This window comes from Puma concolor, chromosome A3 (genome assembly GCF_028749965.1).
Source record: "Puma concolor isolate L17-30 chromosome A3, mPumCon1.1.hap2, whole genome shotgun sequence".
Lineage (NCBI taxonomy): Eukaryota > Metazoa > Chordata > Mammalia > Carnivora > Felidae > Puma > Puma concolor.
In genome coordinates this window covers 76,026,158-76,050,240 of record NC_141669.1, presented here as the reverse complement: position 1 = coordinate 76,050,240, position 24,083 = coordinate 76,026,158, and the positions used below count along the sequence as shown (strand labels likewise).

The following is a 24,083-nucleotide window of genomic DNA, read 5'->3' as shown; positions in this document are numbered from 1 at the left end:
TATTTTGCAGGCATAATATTATTACCTTTTACAGATCTAAACTAAAATATTTCATAATCCATGTTACCTATAAAACAGTTTTAACAGAGTAATATCACTACTGAAGAGTTGCCTTTTTGTTTTTACCTAGAACTGATCCCACAGTGGGGGAGTAGGGAAATAAAATACAAATTCCCACCTTTGAAGTTCTACCATGAAAAATTTCAGCTGGGAAGATGATTTTCCTTTTACGGTGACTTCTCCATTATCCATAATATTAAGGAATAAAAATGGCCTGGATATAGAAAATCCACTAAGGGTTCCAAAAACTCATTTTGGAACACCACTTCATTCTCTAAAATCATCAAATGATCTAACAGAGAGGCACGAAAGGAGGAAGAGGGCTGTTTTGTCTTTCCTACTTTACTGTACATGTTCATTAACAAATTGAGGTGTTAATGAGCACAAAAGTATCTAAAACACAGTCCAAAGAAGAAATAAAGAACAAGTAAATCCAACTTACTTAAGCTGTGCTCTCAGGATATGAAAAGGCCAAGCTAAACCACACTCTCTATGTCCCACAGAACTCAACAGAGCCAACCCTGCATCATCCTGCTCTCACCCTAGAGTGTTTGCTTGGGAGTAACACCAAGCCACTTTCCAGCAAAGTCTTTAGGGGTCAGTTAGGGATATGTTGTCATTCAACCACACTGGCGGCCTCTCTCTCCAGAAATTATGACAGGCATGTGTTTTTAAAATCAAGTCTCCCTATTTTCTAAGACAAGGATTGGAATGCTGCCTTTAACATTTTTAGCTGTTATTAAACCAAAAGCATTTTAGTTTCTATTCAAATAATAATATAGCTTCTATTATTTCATCTAAGTATTTAACATTCTTTCTTTGAATAGCTTTCATTTTTAAAATCAACAATGTTTGTCTGGCTACTTATATTTTGAATCAGAATAAATTCAAGTCTTAAATTTATACTCAAAGCATCTAGAGGTCCCAACTGAAAAGAAATTCAGTCCCACTCTGGTTATATTGGAAGTCTATTGTGTCAAGGCTTAAAAATTAAGTGGACCATTGGTTGGGATATGGATATGGATATATATTTTACAACAATTTCTTCCTAATACATATTCCCTATAGAAAGTCTGAATGAAAGTAAAACAGAAAATAAAACCTCCTAATCACACCAACAAAAATATAAATATCAGTCACCAACCAGTTTTTTTTCTTCAGTGTAAATGCATATCTATGTATTTCAAACAGAAATTGGCTTTATTCTGTATCAATTTTATTGCAATTTTAAAATATTATGTCAAGAACAACTTCTCATGTCATTAAATCCTCCTTGAAAGCCTGTATTAACGGTTGTACGATATTTCAATTGGTGGATATATTATTCTATTGTAGTTGCTTCCAATAATTTTGCTATAATAGCAAACGTGTATAAATCTTATCAGCAATTTTTTTTAATGTTTATTTATTTATTTTGAGAGAGAGAGAGCACAAGCAGGGGAAGGGCAGAGAGAGAGGGAGAGAATCCCAAGCAGGCTCTACGATGCCAGCACAGAGCCCAATGTGGGGCTCAAACTCACGAACTGTGAGATCATAACCTGAGCTGAAGTCAAAGGTCAGATGTTTAACTGACTGAGCCACCCAGGAGCCTCTGCAGTTCTTTTTTTTTTTTTTAATGTTTATTTATTTTTGAGAGCGTGCATGCACACGCTAACCAGAAGGGGAGAGGCAGAGAGAGGGAGCAAGAGAATCCCAAGCAGGCTCCATGCTGTATGTGCAGAGCCTGACATGGGGCTCAATATCAGGAACCAAAAAATCTTGACCTGAGCTGAAATCAAGAGTTGGAACCCACTAAACCACCCAGGCACCCTTATCAGCAGTTCTTAACATGGCCTTGGAAGAGATCCCTAAAAGGGGAACTACCAGGTCAATGGGATGCATTCTTTAAAAGTGCGTCTTGATAGGTATTACTTGCTAGAAATAGCAATTTATACTTCCACCAGCAGTGTATGTGAATGATCATTTCACTGTAGCCTTCTCACCTGCACAGATGTTTATCATTTTATTACAACTTTACTCAATTGTCAGATTGAAATGATATCCCCTTGTTTAATTTGGGTTTCTTTGATAAAGAGAAACATTTTTTTAAGTTTATTTATTTATTTTGAGAGAGAGTGAGTGACCAAGGGAAGGGCAGAGAAAGAGGGAAAGAGAGAATCACAAGCAGCCTCCACGGTATCAGCACAGAGCCTAATGTGAGGCTAGATCCCAAGACCATGAGATTATGACCTGAGTGGTAACCAAGAGTTGGTCGCTTAACAGACTGAGCCACCCAGGTGCCCTGTTAAAGAGAAATTTTTTTTTTTCAACGTTTATTTATTTTTGGGACAGAGAGAGAGCATGAACGGGCGAGGGGCAGAGAGAGAGGGAGACACAGAATCGGAAACAGGCTCCAGGCTCTGAGCCATCAGCCCAGAGCCCGACGCGGGGCTTGAACTCACGGACCGCGAGATCGTGACCTGGCTGAAGTCGGACGCTTAACCAACTGCGCCACCCAGGCACCCCAAAGAGAAATTTTTATTTCATCTATGATGAATGGTGTCTAAATGTTCTTTACATATTTTATGTAAAGGTTTTATGTAAAATAATATACAATTGTATGCAAATCAACAAGAACAAAACCTTAATAATAAAATATGTAGTTATCATATGTACATATATATTTGTGGCAAATAATTTCCCTAGTTCATTATCTAGCTTTAAATTTATGTGTTAAATGACCTAGCAAACATACTCCTAGGTATGTATCTAAAAGAAATGAAAATATACATCATAAAAATTTGTACAGAATGTTCATAATAGCATTACTCATAATAGCCAAAAAATGGAAATATCCCAAATTTCTATCACATGATGAATTAATAGACAAAATGTGGTACTATACACATACAATGGAATACCATTTGCCCATAAAAAAAGAATGAAGTGGGGCACCTGGGTGGCTCAGTCAGTTAAGCATCCGACTCTGGATTTCGGTTCAGGTCATGATCTCACAGTTTAGGAGTTTAAGCCCCGCACCTGGCTCTGCACTGAGAGTGCAAAGCCTGCTTGAGATTCTCTCTCCCCCTCCCCTCTCTGCCCCTCCCATGCTTGTGCTTGCTCTTTCTCTCTTCCAAAATAAATAAATAAACTTAAAACAAAAAAGAAAAAAAATGAAGTAATGACTTGTGCTACAGCACAGATGAACCTTGAAAATATTATGCTAAATGAAAGAAGCCAGTCACCAAAAGCCACATACTGTATGATTCTATTTGTATGAAATATCCAAAACAGACATATCTATAAAAACAAAACAGATTAGTAATTGCCTGGGGCAGGGAAGGAGGGGGCAGTAGAGAGTCACTGCTAACGGTCACCAGGCTTCCTTTTAGGATGATGAAAATGTTCAAAAATTAGATAGCAATAATAGTTTCATAACCCATTGAATATACAGAAATTCACTGACTTGTACATTTTAAATAGGTGAATTTATGTATGTATATATGGTATGTGATCATATCTTAATAAAGCTGCTTTTAAAATCTTATGTGTTACGATCTCGCAGTCCGTGAGTTCGAGCCCCGCGTCAGGCTCTGGGCTGATGGCTCAGAGCCTGGAGCCTGTTTCTGATTCTGTGTCTCCCTCTCTCTCTGCCCCTCCCCCGTTCATGCTCTGTCTCTCTCTGTCCCAAAAATAAATAAACGTTGAAAAAAAAAAATTTTTAAATCTTATGTGTTAATATACTGTAGTCTATTAAGACTTATCAAAAAAGTGTATTTGTCTCTTACTCTAACTCTAGAAGTTTTTAAAAAAATTTTTTTTTTTCAACGTTTATTTTTGGGACAGAGAGAGACAGAGCATGAACGGGGGAGGGGCAGAGAGAGAGGGAGACACAGAATCGGAAACAGGCTCCAGGCTCTGAGCCATCAGCCCAGAGCCTGACGCGGGGCTCGAACTCACAGAACGCGAGATCGTGACCTGGCTGAAGTCGGACGCTTAACCGACTGCGCCACCCAGGCGCCCCTAGAAGTTTTTAATACTGCATATGTTTTGAAGCTATGTTGTTAGATAACATAGAATGTTCAGGGCAATTACATCTTTTTGGGAAACTGTATCTGTTATTAATATGAAATATCCCTTTTTGACCTCGTTAATGCATTTTCCCTTAAATTCTATTTCATCTGATACTAGCAGTACTATGACTTGCTTTTTCATTTGTGTGGAATATTTTTCTCCACATTTCTAATTTCAAGGTTGCTTTTTTCTTTAGAACTATCTCACACAGACATACAGCTAAGAGCTGTGTTTTATTTTTAAAAGTCTGGGATTCTACTACAAGGGGAATTCAACCCAGTCACCTTTACCTATTACCTATACTTATTCCTGTCATCACATACTTTATTTATTTATGATACTTCCTTGTTTTCTCCGCCTTCGGTTGGAATGATTAACTTCTAATTTTTTAGTCTCATGATTTACATTAAATGTCCTATTTGCAGTTATTCTTCATACATTTCAGATTATGCTTCTCTAAACAAGTATAGAGCTAATCTATATCTTAATCGTTTTCCTGAAAAAGAATCCTAATACTTCACTTCTTTTTCTTCTGCCTCCCATTTTAAGCTGACATATTTAAAGATGAACATCATAGATCAGAAACTATGAGGCTCAACATTTTACTGCACATGTGTGTACTGTAAAGCTCTCCACTGTTTCTTTACCTCAATACTGTGTCTTCATGACATGCCTTTCCCTTCTTTGGTCCCTACCTACTCCCCCCTTTTCGGGCTCAGGAGTACTTCCATAAATAATTCTTTCAAAGAAGATCTGTAACAGTCCAAAAAGGTAAATCACTGTAGGTCCAAAAATGTTTTTATTTTCTGCTCACATTGAATTGCTGATTTGTCTGAATATAGAATTATGGGCTCAAATAAAATTTTTCCCACAACTTTAAAACTACTGCATTTTATCTTGTATGACTTGTTTTTCCCTATAATAGGACTGCTTCTTTTCTTTGGAAGTGAATTGTGTGCTCTCTGGAAGCTTTTAGTCAGTTCCTCCTTTATCACTAGCATTCTGTAATTTCATATGAAGGTGTCTGAGTGTAGGTCTTCAGTTATTCTTTTATTCAGTACTCACTGGGCTTTTTAAAGACTTGTCTGTCATCAGTCTGGAGAAATTTCCTCCTATCATTTCTGTGAGTTTAACTCTCTTCCATTGTCTTTATTTGAATTTTCTGGAAGATGAATGTTGAAGCTTTAAAATGGCCTCAAAACAAAACAAAAATAGAAAAAAATAAAAATAAAATGGCCTCTATATATGACTTTTTGTTCATACTGTCCATCCTTCTCAGTTTAAGACTGCATTCTGAAGAATCTCTTAGCTCAATCTTTCAATTCATTAATTTCTTTCTAGCTGTGTCCACTTTATTCCATTTGTGTTGGTTTTTTTTTTTTTCTTGACAAGCGTATTTCTTAATGCTAAGATTGGTTTAATTCATTCTATCCTAGGTTTGTTTTATACATACAATAACCTCTCTTACCTCTCTGAATATTAATTTTAGTTATTTCAAAGTCTATTGCCTATTCATGGTTTGTTATTTTTTGCTTATTACATTTGGTGCTTCTTTTTGCTAAGATAGGTTTCCCTCAAATGTTTAGTGATTCTTAGTAGCAAAGTCATTTCAGAGTCTCCATTTGTCTGTGTGTGCTGTTTTTGTTTACCATCTCACGAACCGCGAGATCAAGCCCCACCGTCAGCGCAGAGCCTGCTTGGGATTCTCTCTCTCCCCCTTTCTCTGTCCCTCCCCTGCTTGCTCTAACTCTTTCTCTCTTTCTTTGATGCCAGTAGCTTATTAGCCTACCTGGGTTATCTAGCGTCTGGTGATAATGTAGGGAATGTGAGATATGATGCCTGGTGTCAGGCATATGTCAGGAGTTTGTCTTCCCAGCATGAGGCTCCTTGAGCTTCCTGACAATCAGAGGCTACCTGAGGGATTTCCCAGACTCTCTGTGGCCTCTGGATTATACCCAGTGCTTCAGCTTGGATTCATGGTATATGGAGGAAGGGCGTCAGTATGGGACTAGTCACTCTATATGCATTTCCTTATCTAATACTACAGGCCTCCTCCCCACTACTTGAACATGACTGGTTTGAGAACACTATTGATCTGTATATTTTGAGCTATCGCTCCATCAGGTTTTATATTTCCATGGATTTGCTTCCTCATGCTTAAGACCTTTCAGGAATTCCTGAAATTTCCATCCACCAACCCTTTCTTCTTTTCCCATGTTATCAATTTATTCATGTAAATACATGTTTATATGGATACCAATAAACATGTTCACCTTCTCTGTCATCTTATGGAAGGTCGAGCTGTGGATATGACAGTAGTAGTGGTAGTGTAGTTAAAGGATATCATAAGATATGACAGTTTACCATCTTGATCACTTTTTCAGTGTCATTATTTGCTGAGAAGCATGTATTCCAATGTTAACATGACCGTTCCTCTAAATCTCAGACTTGTATATACAACTTCTATTTGCCATCTCTTAGATTTCTTACAGGCATCTCAAACTTAACGCATCCAAAATTGAATTACTCATCTTATCCCCACCAAATCTGTTCTAGTCAGGCGTTATCCACATACCAGGACCCTTGGAGCAAATTCTGGATAATTCCCTTTCCTCCAATTATTACCAAGTAGTCCCTGCAAGAGATTTAACTTCTTTCCATGTCTACTGCTATTAACTTTGTCCAAGCCACATCATCTCTCACCTGAGCTATATAAGTCTCTGAACTGGTCTTAACTGCTTCTCCTCTTCCCTTCTAAGGCATTCTCCCCAGATTAGCCAGAGCCAATGTTTAAAAACACAAATCTGATCATATCATTCCCTTGCATAAAGCTCTACCATTACTTCTCACTGCTATTAGAATGAATTCCAAACTCTTTCATGTTAAATGCTATATATCTGAAGAATCTGGAGGCTAGGTCTCTGCTATTTATTAAAGACTTTTTTGATGCCAATAGTTTATTAGCCTGCCTGGGTTCTATGAGCTTGACTGTTCTTTGTTCTACTACCTTGCTGAGGCATTCCACAACTTCATCTTGAACTAATATAGCCACAATTCCTCTTAACTACAATGCCTATATAATAAAATTGCTTAGTTGTACTCTTTAGATACTAGGCATTTCTATCTATCTAAAGCTAGGTCTGTCCTTTTAGCAACAATCCTTCCCAAATGAACAAGTCAAAGGTCTAGATGCTTCTTAGTCTAACTTGCTATAAAATGGGAATACTCTGAGGCACCTGGGTGGCTCAGTCGGTTAAGCCTCCAACTCTTGATTTCAACTCAGGTCATGATCTCACAGTTCGTTGGATCAAGTTCTACTGTCAGCAGAGAGCCTGCTTGGAATTCTCTCTCTCCCCCTTTCTCTGCCCCTCCCCTGCTTGCTCCAGCTTACTCGCTCTTTCTCTCTCTCACTCTCATAATAAACAAACATTAAGAAAAATGGGGGGCACCTGGGTGGCTCAGTAGGTTAAGCATCTGACTCTCGGTTTCAGCTCAGGTCATGATCTCACGGTTTTGTGAGTTCAAGCCCCATATAGGGCTCCAAGCTAACAGTGCAGAGCCTACTTGGGATTCTCTGTCTTCCTCTCTCTCTCTCTCTCTCTTGCTCTCACTCTCGCTCTCACTCTCTCTGCCCCTCCCCCACTTATGCTATCTCTGTCTCTCTCAAAATAAGTAAATAAACTTAAAAAATTTTTAAAGAAAGAAAGAAAGAAAGAAAGAAAAGAAAAGAAAAGAAAAGAAAAGAAAAGAAAAGAAAAGAAAAATGGGAATACTCCCAGAGGGCACCTAGCTGGCCCAGTCAATAAAATGGGAAAACTCCCAGTTAAGTCTAGTATATTAGTTCAGGCTTTGCCAATGTGTGATTCTGAATAAAAATCTTAACTACGGTAGGGCACAGCTTCCTTTTCTGTCAAATAATTTCTAAAATCTCTTCCATTTCTAGTGGTCACAGATTCCGTGCTCTAATACATTTCCTTAGAGAAAAGTATAGAACGTATCATTCAGCTCCCATGGCAATTACACAGAAGATAACATTGATTTCAGGTTTAGAAAAGACTTGCATTGAAGAGAAAAATAATTCAACTCAAGGTTTCTAAAGATAAGCTACCATGGATTCACTTTGCGAAGATTTAGTGTCGGCCTTGATTGCCCAATGAACACATACGACCTCAAGAACTGAAAATACAGTAACAACAAGAAGCACCACTACCACGACTGCTACACAGTAACAATTGAAAAGCTTTAGCTCATCCTGGGTAATGGCTAAAAATTAATTATAATAATCAAATAGGAACAGAAAAAAGAAAGAAGGCACAGTAAGTACCAAAGGCTTCTTCCTCAAAGATCAATAAAGATCAATATTTCATACTGGTTTACACAAAGAGCCAACATATTCACCTTGCTTCATATCCTCTCCTTTTTTATAATAATGGTAAAAGGAGAGACTCTCTGGATTAAGTTACTAGCTGGAGCTAATGTTTTAATAATCTTTAAATCGGACTACAGTCAATTCTAAATCTTGATCCAAACCATAAACACCAGAAAAAAAGTTCCCTCCTTCCCTAATAACATAACTCCTAACTACCTTCCCATAAACTGTAAAACCTTTGGAAGTGGGAATCTATTTCCACTGACACCTAATTACGGTGCCAAGTTTGCATACTATTGATGGGTTTCATAAAGTAAATGACCCACACTGCTTTACCTGGTACATTCCGACTCCAATGTGCTTCGGCTCAATTTTCACCAGCTCAGCTAATGGGTCTTGTACACGCCTTGCTATGGAAACTGAAAAAACAGAAAATAAGTATGGCTTAATGTGAAAAGCAGTATCCAGATAATTACATATGTTACTTCCTCATAATGCAAGTATTTAATTCCTTCCCTCTTCTCCCGCACAAGGAGACCAGCAATTTAAGTTTCGAAGTATCTTTTTTTTTTTTTCACACAAAAAAAGTAAAGGCAAAATTTCAGGATTAATTTTGTTACCAGAATCCCTAGGCATTTCTGAGCACAAACAGGTTGAAAGGGTTATACATTTGGAAAAACACAGAAAATAGTTACTATGTGTACACAATTATCTGTTCATTCTTTGAACACAGCATAGTAGGGCACCTCACGCTTTAACAAACAAGTATATATATATATTTGTTTTACTTTTAAATAATCCTGATTATGACATACATTTGCACATCAAATATGTTACTAGGACAAGATCCTGATAATGATGAGTAACTGACGGAATCATATTTTACTGCAACCAGAGACCACGTCAGTTGCTTGTTGAACACGCTTGTACTGCCTTAAATACGATTGCAAGTTTGACTGTGATCCGAGTCTCAAATGCTTGACTCTTAACACATTCACAGTTCTAAATCACAACCCTTTCTTGAACATCACAATCCATGTTCAAGAGATTTGAGTTAGCTTCAAACATTCCTTTATCTGTTGTCATGGTTTTATACTTGGTCATCATTTATTGTCTTTTTTTTTTTTTTTTTTTACAAAATGTTAACAAAATTTCATATCTAATTTAGATTAAAAGATAGATTTAGCTGGAGAAAAGAAATGTGATATGAATACTAAGGATGCCTACAAAGACAGCTCTTTTTTTTTTCTTTTCCCCAGTAATATAGTTACATTGGGTCCTTACCTACAAACAGCTTTCTTCTAAATTCAAGAAAGCTAGTCAGTGTCATCTACTTACACAGACGGTTGGATGAAATACAAACTCAGTTAGTGAAAACATGAAGGCCATCAGAGGAGATCCCATGCCTGTTCTTGTGTTAAACTGTTCAAGGTCTGGCAACAGAAGCCACCTCGTGCAAGGGACTATCATGTTCTCTTGTCAGTGATTTGTACCATCTCTTCACCAGAGATAAGACCTACTCTGAGCATCAAGTTCACTGCATGGTCACTCAAGTCTTTTTCATATCTTTATTATTACTTCTAACATACAGTGACAATGGCAGCTTACAAAGCTAGCAGACAGCGATAAGCTGGTGTCATATAATCTGCCTATTTCCCCACCAAAGAGATGGGAACTCCAAGGCCTTCACATACACTTTCTTTTCAAACCTCACAAAAGGTTAATAATGAGTGCAAGCACTGCAGGTTACAGGGGAAATGCCTCCCCCCAGTAATCACACGTATAATTACACAGTAAGAATAGATGCCACCAGGGAAACATCTCATAGTCTCTGAAAGCAAGCAGCATTCCTTTATTCTAGCCAATAAGACTGATTTTCAAACACATACATAGTCAAAATACTTTCAGATTTAAAACAAAAAACAAACAAACAAGAACCCACAACAGTAAACCAAGTGAAAAAATACAGGCATCAGAACATTCATTGCAGGAAGGCAATATTAGAAATAAAAAAAAAAAAAAAAAAAAAGACATTAAATAAGTAAATCTCTCAAATCTACCCCTTCAGGAAAGCCCACATTATGAAAATCTAAACTTAGAAACTGGTTAGACAGTTGTATAAGTTGTTAAGTGTGAGCAGATTTCCATATTTTAAAAAGTTTTTCAATACACAAAAGGGTTTTAACTTATTTTCGACCTGGTTCCTCCCTAACTGGTTCACTGCTAGCATCTCCTCTGTTCATCCTGATATTGCTAAATGCAGCAACAATAAACTGGACATGACAGTTCTCCAGTACGTCCTAAGGGCCTCTGGAATTACAGTGTCCCCAATACACAACCTCTACATAGATCCTAATATTTCCAGAATTGGTGTTTTGCTTTCAGATGCTACTCACTCTACAGAGCATAAAAACCCAAGCATGGGAGAGATGGGAGACAAGAGGAAAATAACCATTGTTCATTTGAAGGATGTTCATTGTTCTTGAAGGAGGTAACTTAAACATTGTTTGAAGTAGCATTGGAAAGTTGTATGTCCAGGCTTTCAAGAGAAGATAGTGCTGTCAGGGTACACAAGAAAGAAGTTATTTAATTAACAGTAATGCCTACCCGTAGGTTGAGAATGATCAGGCTGACAACAGATTCCTGAAGGTAAGAGACAGATAGGTAGCTCAGGCAAAGGGAATTATATAGAGTGCTGATAAAGAGAATGAAGAGAAAGGAAGAGTCATGGCCCAAAGGTTGGGGGCACATTCACACTGTGAGATAGAGAATAAAAGGTTGACATAGTGAAAGAGACAGAGAATAAACAGGGAGGAAAGCATAGCAGTAGATAGAAAACAAAATTCTAGAAAATGTTTAACACAGAGTTACCATATGTCCCCCAATTTTTACTCGTAGGTGGTATACACTCAAGAAAAGTGAAAACATATGTCTACATAAAATGTTATTCATGAATGTTCATAGCAGCATCATTTATAACAGCCAAAAAAGTGAAAGCAACCCAAATATCTATCAACAGATGAACGAATGAACAAAATGTGATATACTCATACAATGGAAAGTTATTTGGCAATGGGAAGGAATGAAGTGCTGATACATGCTACAGCGTGAATGAACCTTGAAAATATTATGCTAAAGTGGAAGAAGCCATGTACAAAAGACCACGTGTTGTAATGATTCCATTTATATGAAATGTTGGCAATAGGCAAATCCATACAGACAGAAAGTAGATTCGTATTTATCAGAGGCTGGGGGGAAGAGGGCAAGGGGGACTGTTGCTAATGGGTGCTGGGTTTCTATTTGGGATGAAACTGTTCTACAGTTAGATAGAGGTGATGGCCGCACAATTCTGACTGTACTAAAACATACTGACTTATCCACTTTAAAAGGGCAAATTTGAGGCTGTGTAAGTTATATGTCAATGAAGTGGTTATGTATTTTTATTTTTTTTTTAGGTTTATTTATTTATTTTGAGAGAGAGAGAGAGAGAAAGCACAAGTGGGGGAGGAAAAGAGAGAGAGGGAGAGAGAGAGAGAATCCTAAGCAGGCTTTGCCCTGCCAGAGCAGAGCCTGACGTGGGGCTTGAACTCATGAATCATGGGATCATGACCTGAGCTGAAATCAAGTCAGATGCTTAATCAACTGAGCCACCCAGGCACCCCTATATTTTTTTAAATGTAGTATATCCAAACATATGCCAAATACTATTTTGCCCACATGATGTCAATATATCTCTATATCACTGTTACTATTCACCATTGTTCAGGAAATTCTAGTCAACGCAACTGAACAAGAAAAGGAAGGTATAATTACTGAAGAGATAGAAACTAGATGATGATGATGATGACGACGATTTGCAGATGATGACTGACTACCTAGACAACCCAAGCAAGTCAACTGAAAAAATATCAAAACTAGCAACATTTCAACTGGCTGGTTTTAAAAGACACCCAGACAATAACTAAGCAGTACCCTATGCCATCAACAACCAATAAGAAAATACCACGGAGGACAATCCATTTACTGTGTTGTATATCGCCTGCGAGTAATAAAAATAAAGTGTACAGGGGCCCCTGGATGACTCAGTCGGTTAAACATCCAACTTTTACTCACGGTTTGTGAGTTTGAGCCCCACATCGGGCTCTGTGTCTGACAGCTCAGAGCCTGCAGCCTGCTTCTGTGTCTTCCCCCCTCTCTCTCTGCCCCTCCCCTGCTCATGCTCTGTGTCTCTCTGTCTCTCAATAATAAATAAATGTTAAAAAAATTTTTTTAAGTGTACAGAAATGTAGATAAAAGTGCCAATTTAACAGAAAGAAGTTCACTTTATATTCTAGAGATTTAAAAATATTAATTAAATGGCTCTAATTTATATGGAAAAAAAGAAATGCATAAGAAAAGCACCATTAAGGGGCATCTTGGTGGCTCGGTTGGTTAAGCATCGGACTTCAGCTCAGGTCATGATCTCGTAGTTCTGAGTTCAAGCCGTGCATCAGTCTCTGTGCTGACAGCTCGGAGCCTGGAGCCTGCTTCCAATTCTGTGTGTGTGTGTGTGTGTGTGTGTGTGTGTGTGTGTGTCTGTCTCTCTGTCTCTCTCTGTCTCTCTCTCTCTGCCCCTCCCGCGCACGCGCGTCTGTTGTGTGTGTGTGTGTGTGTGTGTGTGTGTGTGTCTCTGTCTCTCTGTCTCTCTCTGTCTCTCTCTCTCTCTCTCTCTCTCTCTCTCTCTCTCTCTCTGCCCCTCCCGCGCACGCGCGTCTGTTGTGTGTGTGTGCGTGCGTGCGTGCGCGCGCGCGCGCGCATGCGCTCTCTCAAAAATAAATTAAAAAAAAAACATTAAAAAAAGAAAAGTGCCATTAAAAGAAGATTAAAGCAAATCACGTCATAAGCCACAGTAATTGAGAGCTTCTTGCATTGTGGCACATTAGACAGACCAATGAAAAGATGACAAAAAGGATACATAGGAATTTAGTCTTTAATATATGGTAACTTGTTAAATGGGAAAAATGTAACTCGATGTGTAAAGGGAGACAACTCAACTGCTACTGAGACAAAATTAAGCATTAGAGGGAAAAATTCTGTTAGTTACACCAAAAAGAGGGGCAGGGAGCACAGACTGAGTGCTAAAGGTAAGCAACCAGAGCTTCCGCATGTGGTTAGGCAGGATGTACAGTGTACAACCTGCACCACTGTATGTAGCACCCTTGAAAGCACTGTTTCCCTCTCCTTCATAATATGCCTTCTATCTGAAGGATAAAAAGGTATGGGTTTTGGTCTTCAGTTCTATGAAATATCTAGAATCTTAAAGCTTCTAAAGCAAATAAACTTCCTGCTTAAAAGACTGTAATAACTGTATTCTCCTAAATCTGCCTTATTCTGGGGGTGCCTGGGTGGCTTGGTTGGTTGAGTATCCAATTCTTGATTTTGGTTCAGGTCATGATCTAAAGGTTAGTGAGATTTAAAATAATTTGCCTTATTCTGTTATCTAAAAATATGACATATTCTGTTATCTAAGCATATCAAAGTGGAAATTTTTATTTCTAAAGTCCAACACTCACCTCATTTTAAATTTCCCCTTGCCATCAGACAGCAACAGAGGAAGGTAAGTAAAATTTCCCAGTGCTGTCTTTTTTCATTCAACAACTCCAAATAAGAATTTTTTTCATTATAAAGCTTATTAATGATCTTGATCCCCTAATTAATAACTACATTTCTGAACAAGAAGCTGACAAATCTGTTGACCTGATAAAAATATTCTTTATCTTGATTGTGGTGTCAGTGGTTGTGGTTACCTGACTAGTTTAAGCTTTTCAAAATGCATAGACAAATTCAAAAATTCACCTAAAAAGGGTGAATTTTATTTTATGTAAAGTTTATTTAAATGAATGAAATATCTTTCATTTCTCTAAGGATGTAAAAGTTTTTCTTCTTTTTCTAAAGTCTTTATTTCACCCAAGTGGCTTCTGTACTGTCCCCTCCCCCCCCCACCATCTATCTTTAACAGTGTAAGTTTCCTTAAATGACAGGTGACCCTTGACTGTCCATCAGGAAGAGGGTACCAAAAAGCTGCCTCTAAGCGCTTTGCCTAAATGTGAAGTTTATCAGCTGTGGGCTTCATTATATGGTGATTTGGCCCATTTCTGTTTGTACCTCTGATCTCAGTTCTTTAGGTATTTTCTCTTGTCTAGGTGTCAGAATTCCCTTATCTCCTGCATGGAGGGCTTAGTGCTCTCCAAGATCTCTACATCAGCATGTAAGTAATTATTTAATCCCTTCTTCAGTAGGTATCCCAACTCTCATGTATAACCTGTGTCCTCCAGTATACAGACTTTCTGTTTAGCCCTCTCCAGAGAAACAAATCTCCGGTCTTCTGCAAAGGTGAAAGAACAATCACTTAACTGTGTGGAATGGAAGGTCTTTTTTTTTTAATTGAAGTGAAATTACGTAACATAAAATTAACCAATGAGTACAATTCAGTGGCATTTATTATACTTACACTGTTGTACAAACCACCACCTCTATCAAGTTCCAAAACAGTTTCAACGCCCCCCAAAGAAAACCCTGTACCCATTAAGCAGTCCCTCTTCATTTGCCCCTCTTCTCAGTGCCCGATGACAACCAATCAGCTTTCTGCTTTTATAGCTCAGCCTATTTTGTACATTTCATATAAATGCAACCATACAATATGTGGCATTTCGTGTTGGCTTCTTCTACTCAGCATGTTTCCAAGGTTCATCCATGTTGTGGCACATGTCAGTACTTCTTTTCTATGGCTAAAAATAATATCCCATTGTATGGATATACCACATTTTGTTTATCCATTCAGCCACAGATGGACTTTGGGTTGTTCCCAGCTTTAGGCTATTGTGAATAGTGCTGCTATAAGCACAGTGTACAAGTATTTTGTTTGAGTCCTTGTTTTCAACTTTGAGTATACACCTAGGAGTGGAATTGCTGGGTTTAACTTGGTCTAATTGCCCTTTAAACAAAACTTTCAATCAATCCTCTTACTTTAGACCCACCCACTGCCCTCACAAGATACTTCTAAAGGTAACCTGGTGAATTTCCTGAACCTATAAGGGTTCCATGACCACTTCAGGTTAGTTCTCTGTTTTCTACATGCTCTCTTAGTATTCAACTCTCTCAAGTTGGCTACCTTACTTCTTATTCAGTCATCTGCTTACTAGCTTCAAAATGATTGTTGCTGTTCCCTCTCCATCCTCCTTGTCCTGAGTTTCTGCCTTCTTTCTGTCATGTTATTGTCATTTTGGTGGGAGTTCAGAAAGGAGTAAAGGAATAACAGGTATACTCAATCTTCTTTTTTAAGTCAGAAATCTGTAATAAACATTTTAATATCACCTACCTACTATTCTATCTATCCAGTTGAAATGCCTCTCATGTATGATGCACTTATTATGGGAGACCATAAGCACATATAAGGATAACCTCTGCTTTCAATAGGCTGACAAACAGGTCAGAAGATGTAGTGATCAGAAGGTCATCTTACGTTATGTTTAACACTGTATGAATGTTAAGGTTCTGTTACGTTCAGACAGAGTAAACTTACAGAGGGTTAAAAAGTAAAACCCACACCCATAGGTAGCACAGGTCTCAAATGAAGTATAAAGTCATCCCTGGCATCAGTCACTAGGAAAGAAAAGGACCTCTGGTCAGAAGTCAGGAATTGAAAAGGTGGCGGCCCTAGAAAACCAAGAATGGAGACTCCGAGCTGCTTTCAGTATTTGCCTTCAGGACCACTCCTGGAAGACTCAATATGTCTAGGTAGATTTTTTCAGTTGATATGGATCAAACATAGTCACTGTCATACGAGAGCAAGCTGAATCACAGAAGGAAGGCATACCTGTGGTGAATCACACACTGAAGACACAGCCAGCCTTTGGAATCTGAGTAAGTAGGACCATGTAATGATTCCTCTTTTTATTATCTCCTATTTTCAGAGAGTCTTGTTGGGATGTTGTAATCCTGTCTCACCCACAACACTGTGACAATTACCCACGTAGGCCAGTGGTGAAGAGGAAACAGCAGCCCCCGTAGCAGTGGGAGGTCGGAGAGACTGCCACTCCCCAGACGGTATTTCTCTCAAACGTTCTGTTAGAAGATTATCTTTCAGTGCCACCAACTTGGAAGGTTTTGAATTTTATTATTTAAGAAAGAAAAGTATCCTTTTATTATAGAAGTACATATATATATACTTATTCGTTATGTGGCCTCTTTAAGCCTTGGTTTCCTCATCTGTAAAGTGGGAATAATAAATGTCTCAAAGGGCAACTATGAGACTAAGGCAATTATTAGCAGTTCCCAATATGATTACTATATCTCCTCCTCCGACCGAGTACATGGCAAGGAGACAAAGCCCACACTGAACTGCTGTGACAGGGAAAAGTTTCACAGAAGGATCAAAATTTTGAGCTGGGATCTGAGTTTGAGAAGATGACCATGTTAGACAGGGGACTGTATCATGGAGCAAACAATCAAAGGGAAACTACAAGCTCTTTTGGATGTAAGTAGGCTTTTAGCCTCAGATTAATGCAAAAAATTTCAAATATGTATCTCCAGGTACATATTTCAAGAATAGCCAATGAAACTTGAAGAATAGCCAATGAAATTTTAAGTTAAAATTTTTTTCAAAAGTCCCTTTCTAACAACGTCTAAATTTCCAGCTATTACACAGAAAAATGTTCTGACCAGAGTTAACATTTTCCTTATAATACAAATTATTTTCACAGGACATATCAAGCTATCTTAATTTCTTCACACACAAGATTTTAACTATTCCACAAAACAGAAACCAAAGCAACTTAATGTGACTAAACTCAAAGCAGGCTGTTTTAAACATTAAATGAAACCGCATTAGCAAGACAAGAGAAACTGGTCATCTGACAAATATTTAGCAATAAACTATGCGTGTTTAATTTGCAAAATAAATATATTTAGGTTAATATATTAATTTTGCCAATAAAAAGCTATAATAAATAATATTTTATAGTAATAATATGAGATCTTAGAGTATCTTATTAATTTTATTATTAACTTTCAAGCATTTAATTTTACTAAGGGCATTTTGGGCTAATTTCTAGTATTCTTCCTCTTCTGTTCCATAATTCTAATTATCCTAATCAACCACTTTCTTCCTAACATGCCAATTCTTACGTATATATCTTCTAAATGATTTTGGATAAATATTTTGCTTGCTTAAAACATAAGTCCAAAGTATCACAATCACATGCTTTTGTGATGGTTCATAGTTTCTTACCTGCACTTCTCAAATTAGGGTCCAGCCCCGGCATCTCTTTGTTAGCTTCAGGGCTGACACTGTAGATTGATGCCCCTGCTTCACTGACGATACTGAGAAGAAACAAAAGGGGGAATATAATTTTCCAAACTTTCTGCCTGGTCGAAGAAAATAAATGAATAAGACTGGGTATTATAAGAAAAAAAAAAAACAAAACACCTGTTCTCTTTTTATTTCAGTGGTACCTATAGCATTTAATTTTTCATAAACATAATGTGATCAAGTAATGTTTGTGTTCTGCACAGAGGAAATACAGAGGTTTATTGTTTTTTAGGTTTATTTATTTTTTGAGAGAGAGAGACAGAGAGAGAGTGAGCGAGCAGGGGAAAGGCAGAGAGAAGGGGAAGAGAGAATCCAAAGCAGGTGCCAAGCTGTCAACGCAGAGCCCAATGCAGGGCTGGAATCCACAAACCATGAGATGGTGAGCTGAGTCAAAAAGCAAGAGTTAGATGCTTAACTGAGTCACCCAGGTGCCCCAGAAATACACAGGTTTAAATACATAATGAATTCATTCAGTTGTTTCCTGTCCATAGTAATCAAATAGATTATAGAAAAACACAATGGATACTCTCCCCTGATGCCAACTTCAAATTTCCAGAATACACTGAAATTCTCTTTATAATCCGCTGTTGACTGACACTTAATGACTCCCAACTGAGTTAACCATTCTAAAGCATCATGGAAAGCACATACACATGTGTGTGGATATGTACATACGTGGATATATACAAAAACCACTGCCATAGACACTTCCATTATTATTACTCAATTATAATGAACAACCACAATGTGAACAGGAAGGGGATCAGATGGGATATTATCCCACTTCTTTTCAGGAGAATCTAAAATCATCCTTCAGTAAACTTGAAGCCTTTGACCTCAGGCAGTTGGTCAAACCATTTCATTTCAGCATCTATTTAATCAAAGCATCCCATACATCATCCTCTTCCTTTCTTCTTTGCCTCCAAATACTTCATACACCACTCTTCTGCAGCTGACCTGTTTATGGTGGTTGACATCACTACAGTTCATTGAACATTTTTAAAATTAGAGGCATTTTTTTATGACAAAACACGCAAAGAAACATCATCTACCCTTAGAATTTACAAGACCTATACCTCTCTGCCGTGCCATCTAGGCATTAAGACTCAAAAGCAGAAACATATTAGCACTTAATTTTTAATCCACTATTAGAAACTTCTTCCCTTCTCTGTTCCTCAATATTTACTTCAATTATAAGACAAGTTTAGTGGATACCTTTTAAATATTGCCCCCTTTTAAGAGCTGAACACTGATAAAGAAAAGTGTGAAAAAGTTAGTTTGCTACCCCTTGTGTTTCAAGAACTCTTGACCGAACTTTGACAACAATTAAAAACCACCAAGATTTGAAGATTATTTTGGGGAATATGAAGATTTATATTTTTTTGCAACCAAGTCTACTGTCCTAAATTTCATAATAGGAAAAATGAACACGCTGCGATTGAAAAGCAGGGCTGTTTATCCTGTTCCTCATCAATACTACCCTCGGGATACAAAAGGAGGTAAATGAGTGTGTATTACAAAATTTGCTTTAACAGAAAAGTAATATGCCCAAGGTCATTTGGAAGGTAAACTACTGAGGTGGATTTGAACCCTAATCTGCTTGAAACCCAAGAATGAGCTCTTAACCAGCAGAAAGAAGCACAAATAACTTCTGAATAGCTTTACAACCCCTCATTAAAATGAAAACCCATATTTTTGTACTAAACAATACATGTAATAATATCTTTTTAAAGAAGAACCATTTTCTTAAATAATGGATCCATAGGAGCACATTTCTCTCTTTCAATGCCTTCACTTCCAATCAAAAGGTAAAATGGGTTTTGTTTTCTGTGTCTAACAGAACCTAAAGCATGGAGAAGGTCAAATATGTTCTATGATTTCAGAGATGGACTTTAAAATGAAAAGGTAATTGTGCTTTTTCTTCAATATAAGAGTTAGATTCTGCTTATCTTCTACTATGTAATGATCAAGGAGAAAATGTAATGTCAAATAAAGCTTGAAGTGAAGAAAACTCTTAGTGTGGCATAAGAGGATGTTAAAACCAACATACTAGAAGGGATTTTTCAGTTTCATCATAGTGGTACTTCCTTACCTGGGGCCCTTGGTCTTCTAGGCAAGGAAAAACAGGATTAATAAAAACTGTATACAAAATATTTGTGTTTATCCATTTTTTTCTAGGAAGAGGGATTATAGTTTTCACTGATTACTTAAAGAAATCCACAACCCCAAAAGAGGTTAGGAAGCACCATCACAGTATAAGAATATTCAGACACTAGTCATGGAAAATCTGGTTTCAAACACAAATCAACAGTCTAACAAAGTTTTGTTTTGTTTTGTTTTTCCTAAAAAAACCTAGAGCATCCATGAAGTGCAGGCTGGACCTATTATTAAGGGAAAAGAATATTTTTTAAAATTTCACCACAGATTTATTTTCTATCATTTCAAGAAGGCTCCAAAATTACCACTATTAAGTAAAGGAGACTGAAGTGGTAAATACAAATTCCAATTAACTGTGGCCTTTAGCAACTTGGTACCTGAGAATTTTCTGGGTGATTCACTGTCTCTTGGAAGGTATAATTCTCAGTAGACTGAGGGAAACTGTTGCAAAGAAAAACACTCAGATAATAAATATTCCTCCAAATACCACACTGCCACTTCTTTTAAACAGAGGAATACAAAACAGATGTGACACACTGCACCAAAAGATTTTAGATTAACATTAATATTAAATCAATACAAAATGTAGTAAATTTCATATGCTTTAGTTATTACATAGCATGGGTCCAATAAACAGTTCAGTACTAAGCACAGATCAGAATGCTCCAATAATCTAAATGAACAGAAAAACCTCAACACTGACTTCTTCAATATAAAACACTGAAGGACCTAAGAAGTGTATGTGGCAAGAATTAAATGAAACAAATCAAGCTGGGAGTGGTGATGATTTTTTCCAGGAGAAGCTGAGAAGAACAAAAGTTATAATGACCCCACCCCAAATATCCTATTTGGATTTCAAGGATAGACATTCAGAGAGCATGCTAGATTTTATAAGCCACTTTCTGTGTATTGCAAGTTTCCCAATAAATTATTGGAAAAGTACTCCAATTATCTCTAATATATTTTGAAAAAAGCAAAAAGGAACTTTACATAAAATTCAGACAGCTCCTGATTTAATAAATATTATATTCCATAAAACAAATTTCTCTCAGGTGTAAAGAAACTGGACTCATAATCTTAGCAATTTGATTACTTTCTTTATTTTGCCATAAAGCAGACAAGACTTTGAGCAGAACTTAGTATTTGGGGGGAATTTAAATGAGAGAATTGTAAATGAATTAAGGGTTCAATATTATTATAGTGCTCTGAAGTTCCTTCAATGAAATTGCTGGTACATGTAAATACCTAAATATATATATATATGGCAAATATCTCAAGTGTTAAAAATAGGAAAGTACATTTCAGGAGCTACCACACTGGACTCACATTTTACCAGATATATATGATATATATGTTACTGTAATAATGCTCTGTAATTAAATAGGTATTTTTAAAAACACTTAATCAAACTCAGCATGATTTTAGGGTCTCTTTTATTTAAAAACATACAAACCATACACTCAAAACTAAAAACTGAAATGCCCACAACACAGATGCATTTATTCTTAAATTCATTTTTTTAAATTTTAATAAAAACTCTTTAAGTTAAAAATGCTAAATTTTATCTCAAGTAAAATCCAATATTACATAAATCTGACCATTTATCAATATAATTTTATTTTTTTTTTAAACTAGGCTTAAACTACAGAATTTGTAAGTATCTTCTGCCAAAAGAGATTGTTGATGAATCTTTTAAAACCCAGTTCTAAGTAGTTTTCTTAGAGTGACTATTCATTCTGACAATAAGAAAATGGCAATTTTCTTTTACGAAATTGAGATGGAGGGTGAGGATTCCTTTCATGAGACAGGGGAACTAGCCATTTGTTTTTTTAAGTTATTAGGCTAATAGTTTTCACATTCATTTACAAGGTTACATGATGTCTCCTCTCTTCTCCCCATTTCCCAAATATGAAAATAGCTTTGTTTTCTCTTATTTTAAATCACATGCCTCCTCACGTTAACAGGAGAATTTAATTCAAAGGTAATCTACTTAAATGAAAATGCAGTTATTTAGGAAGATATCAAAATCAGCCAGGATATATTGCTTAAATTAACAAAAACTGATGTGTTTTTAATTCTTTTCAAAAGTACATTGGAATTCCTCAAACCTTACTGTTAGCTAACAGCTTTCATATCTTCCTTCTGCCCACCAAAAAAATAATAATAATACACACTAACTACTAGGTTAAATGCACAGCTTATTTCACTACAGTTTTTAAAAATAATTGATCTAAAAACTCTTCTTCCAAATTTTCAGACTGAGAAACATTCATATGGAGAGAGAGTAAATGCTTTGAGCTAAGCTCCGCAACAAGTAATACATAGTACTAAAAAAGTTAGGCAACACAGACCTGGATTCTGTGCTCTGCACACAAGATAACCTGTTCTAAAGTATGAAAGGACGGCTGTTGTCCTTTAGGGATAGGAAACAAGGCCCAAACCAAAACCCCGTGAACACAAGGTGCTCTAGGATTTAATGGTTAAAGTACAAAGTTTATTTCTAGGACAATATCAAAGCAATTTTAAGTTCCTATATTTAGTGATGAACTGTCATTTCAGGGAGTTTCAAATGAGCAATGTCTAGTCACTTTAAAAACTAGGGTAACCTGGTGATGATAAGAAGTAAGGAAACAAGCAAAATCATAAACTGTTAAAGAGGTTTAAGCTGTAGAACTCTTCTGGATGGTATCCTGAAAATATAAATCAGAAGTTAAAAAAATATGCATCGTTTCTGAATCAGCTATTATATTTTTAAGAATTTATACAGGGGCGCCTGGGTGGCGCAGTCGGTTAAGCGTCCGACTTCAGCCAGGTCACGATCTCGCGGTCCCTGAGTTCGAGCCCCGCGTCAGGCTCTGGGCTGATGGCTCAGAGCCTGGAGCCTGTTTCCGATTCTGTGTCTCCCTCTCTCTCTGCCCCTCCCCCGTTCATGCTCTGTCTCTCTCTGTCCCCAAAATAAATAAACGTTGAAAAAAAAAAAAAGAATTTATACAAAAGATATTTAAAAATACACAAAAAATGAACAAGTGCTATTTGTCAGAGCATAGCTTTTTTTTTTTTTTTAATTTTTTTTCAACGTTTATTTATTTTGGGGACAGAGAGAGACAGAGCATGAACGGGGGAGGGGCAGAGAGAGAGGGAGACACAGAATCGGAAACAGGCTCCAGGCTCTGAGCCATCAGCCCAGAGCCTGACGCGGGGCTCGAACTCAGGGACCGCGAGATCGTGACCTGGCTGAAGTCGGACGCTTAACCGACTGCACCACCCAGGCGCCCCTGTCAGAGCATAGCTTTAATGGAAAGAAACTGAAAACCAAAACCCCTATCATTAGAGGGTTCATTAAATGAAAAGCTATACTGTCACTAAAAATTAGTTGCCAAAAACTAAGTGAAAAAAAAAATGGTTATAAGACTAAAACATGAGGGGTATTTGGGTGGCTCAGTCAATTGAGCTTCTGACTCGATTTTGGCTCAGATCATGATCTGGCAGTTTGTAGGTTGAGACCCTGCGACAGGCTCTGCCTAGTTGGGATTCTCTCTACCTCTCTCTTTGCCCTTCCCAGCCCTTCCCTTCATGCCCTTCCCATCTCTCTCTCTCAAAATAAATACATAAACTTAAAAACAAAAAAAGGACTGTGATAAGACCAATCTAATATTTTAAAATTTACCTAAATTTTTACATAAAAAGAAAAAAAGATTTATGTGATGTTAAAAGTACTTAAATGAGTTACTCCTTTAATTGCATTCTTGTTTTTTTTTAATTTTTCTTCAATAGCCATGTAATATTTGTAAACAGAAAAAGTTTAAAATTTAAGTTTAAAATAACACTTGCTAATTGCCACAAAAGATGGTATCACATAGCACCCAACATTCTCTTTTATTCTACCAAACTTTCTTGTACAGTTATTAAAGTTATTTTGAATTTAATATGGGTAAACATATCATTTGTTACAAATAACTTCCACACATGGCTTCTAGATCTCAAACAATAAGTTTTATGACATTGCCATAACAAAAGAAAGCTGGAGCAGAAAGAACAAGTTCTCAATTTATACACACAGGCTAGATAAGAAACAAATGTATGATGAAAAATTTT

At 37.0% G+C, this 24,083-nt stretch overlaps 1 protein-coding gene across 6 annotated transcripts in view; it reads right to left on the bottom strand.

The window, feature by feature from the left end:
- Window positions 1–24,083, bottom strand: part of SRBD1 (S1 RNA binding domain 1) — a 228,453-nt gene that overhangs the window by 106,989 nt on the left and 97,381 nt on the right. For all 6 annotated transcript variants that reach the window (XR_015249241.1, XM_086701187.1, XM_086701186.1 and 3 more), the window contains exons 15-16: window positions 17,751–17,842; window positions 8,819–8,901 (exon numbers count right to left, since the gene is read on the bottom strand). Coding sequence is in view for 5 of the 6 variants with exons in the window: in XM_086701187.1 (XP_086557313.1) it covers window positions 8,819–8,901; window positions 17,751–17,842 (175 nt within the window). In the remaining variant the exon portion in view is untranslated. The remainder of the gene's footprint in view (window positions 1–8,818; window positions 8,902–17,750; window positions 17,843–24,083) is intronic.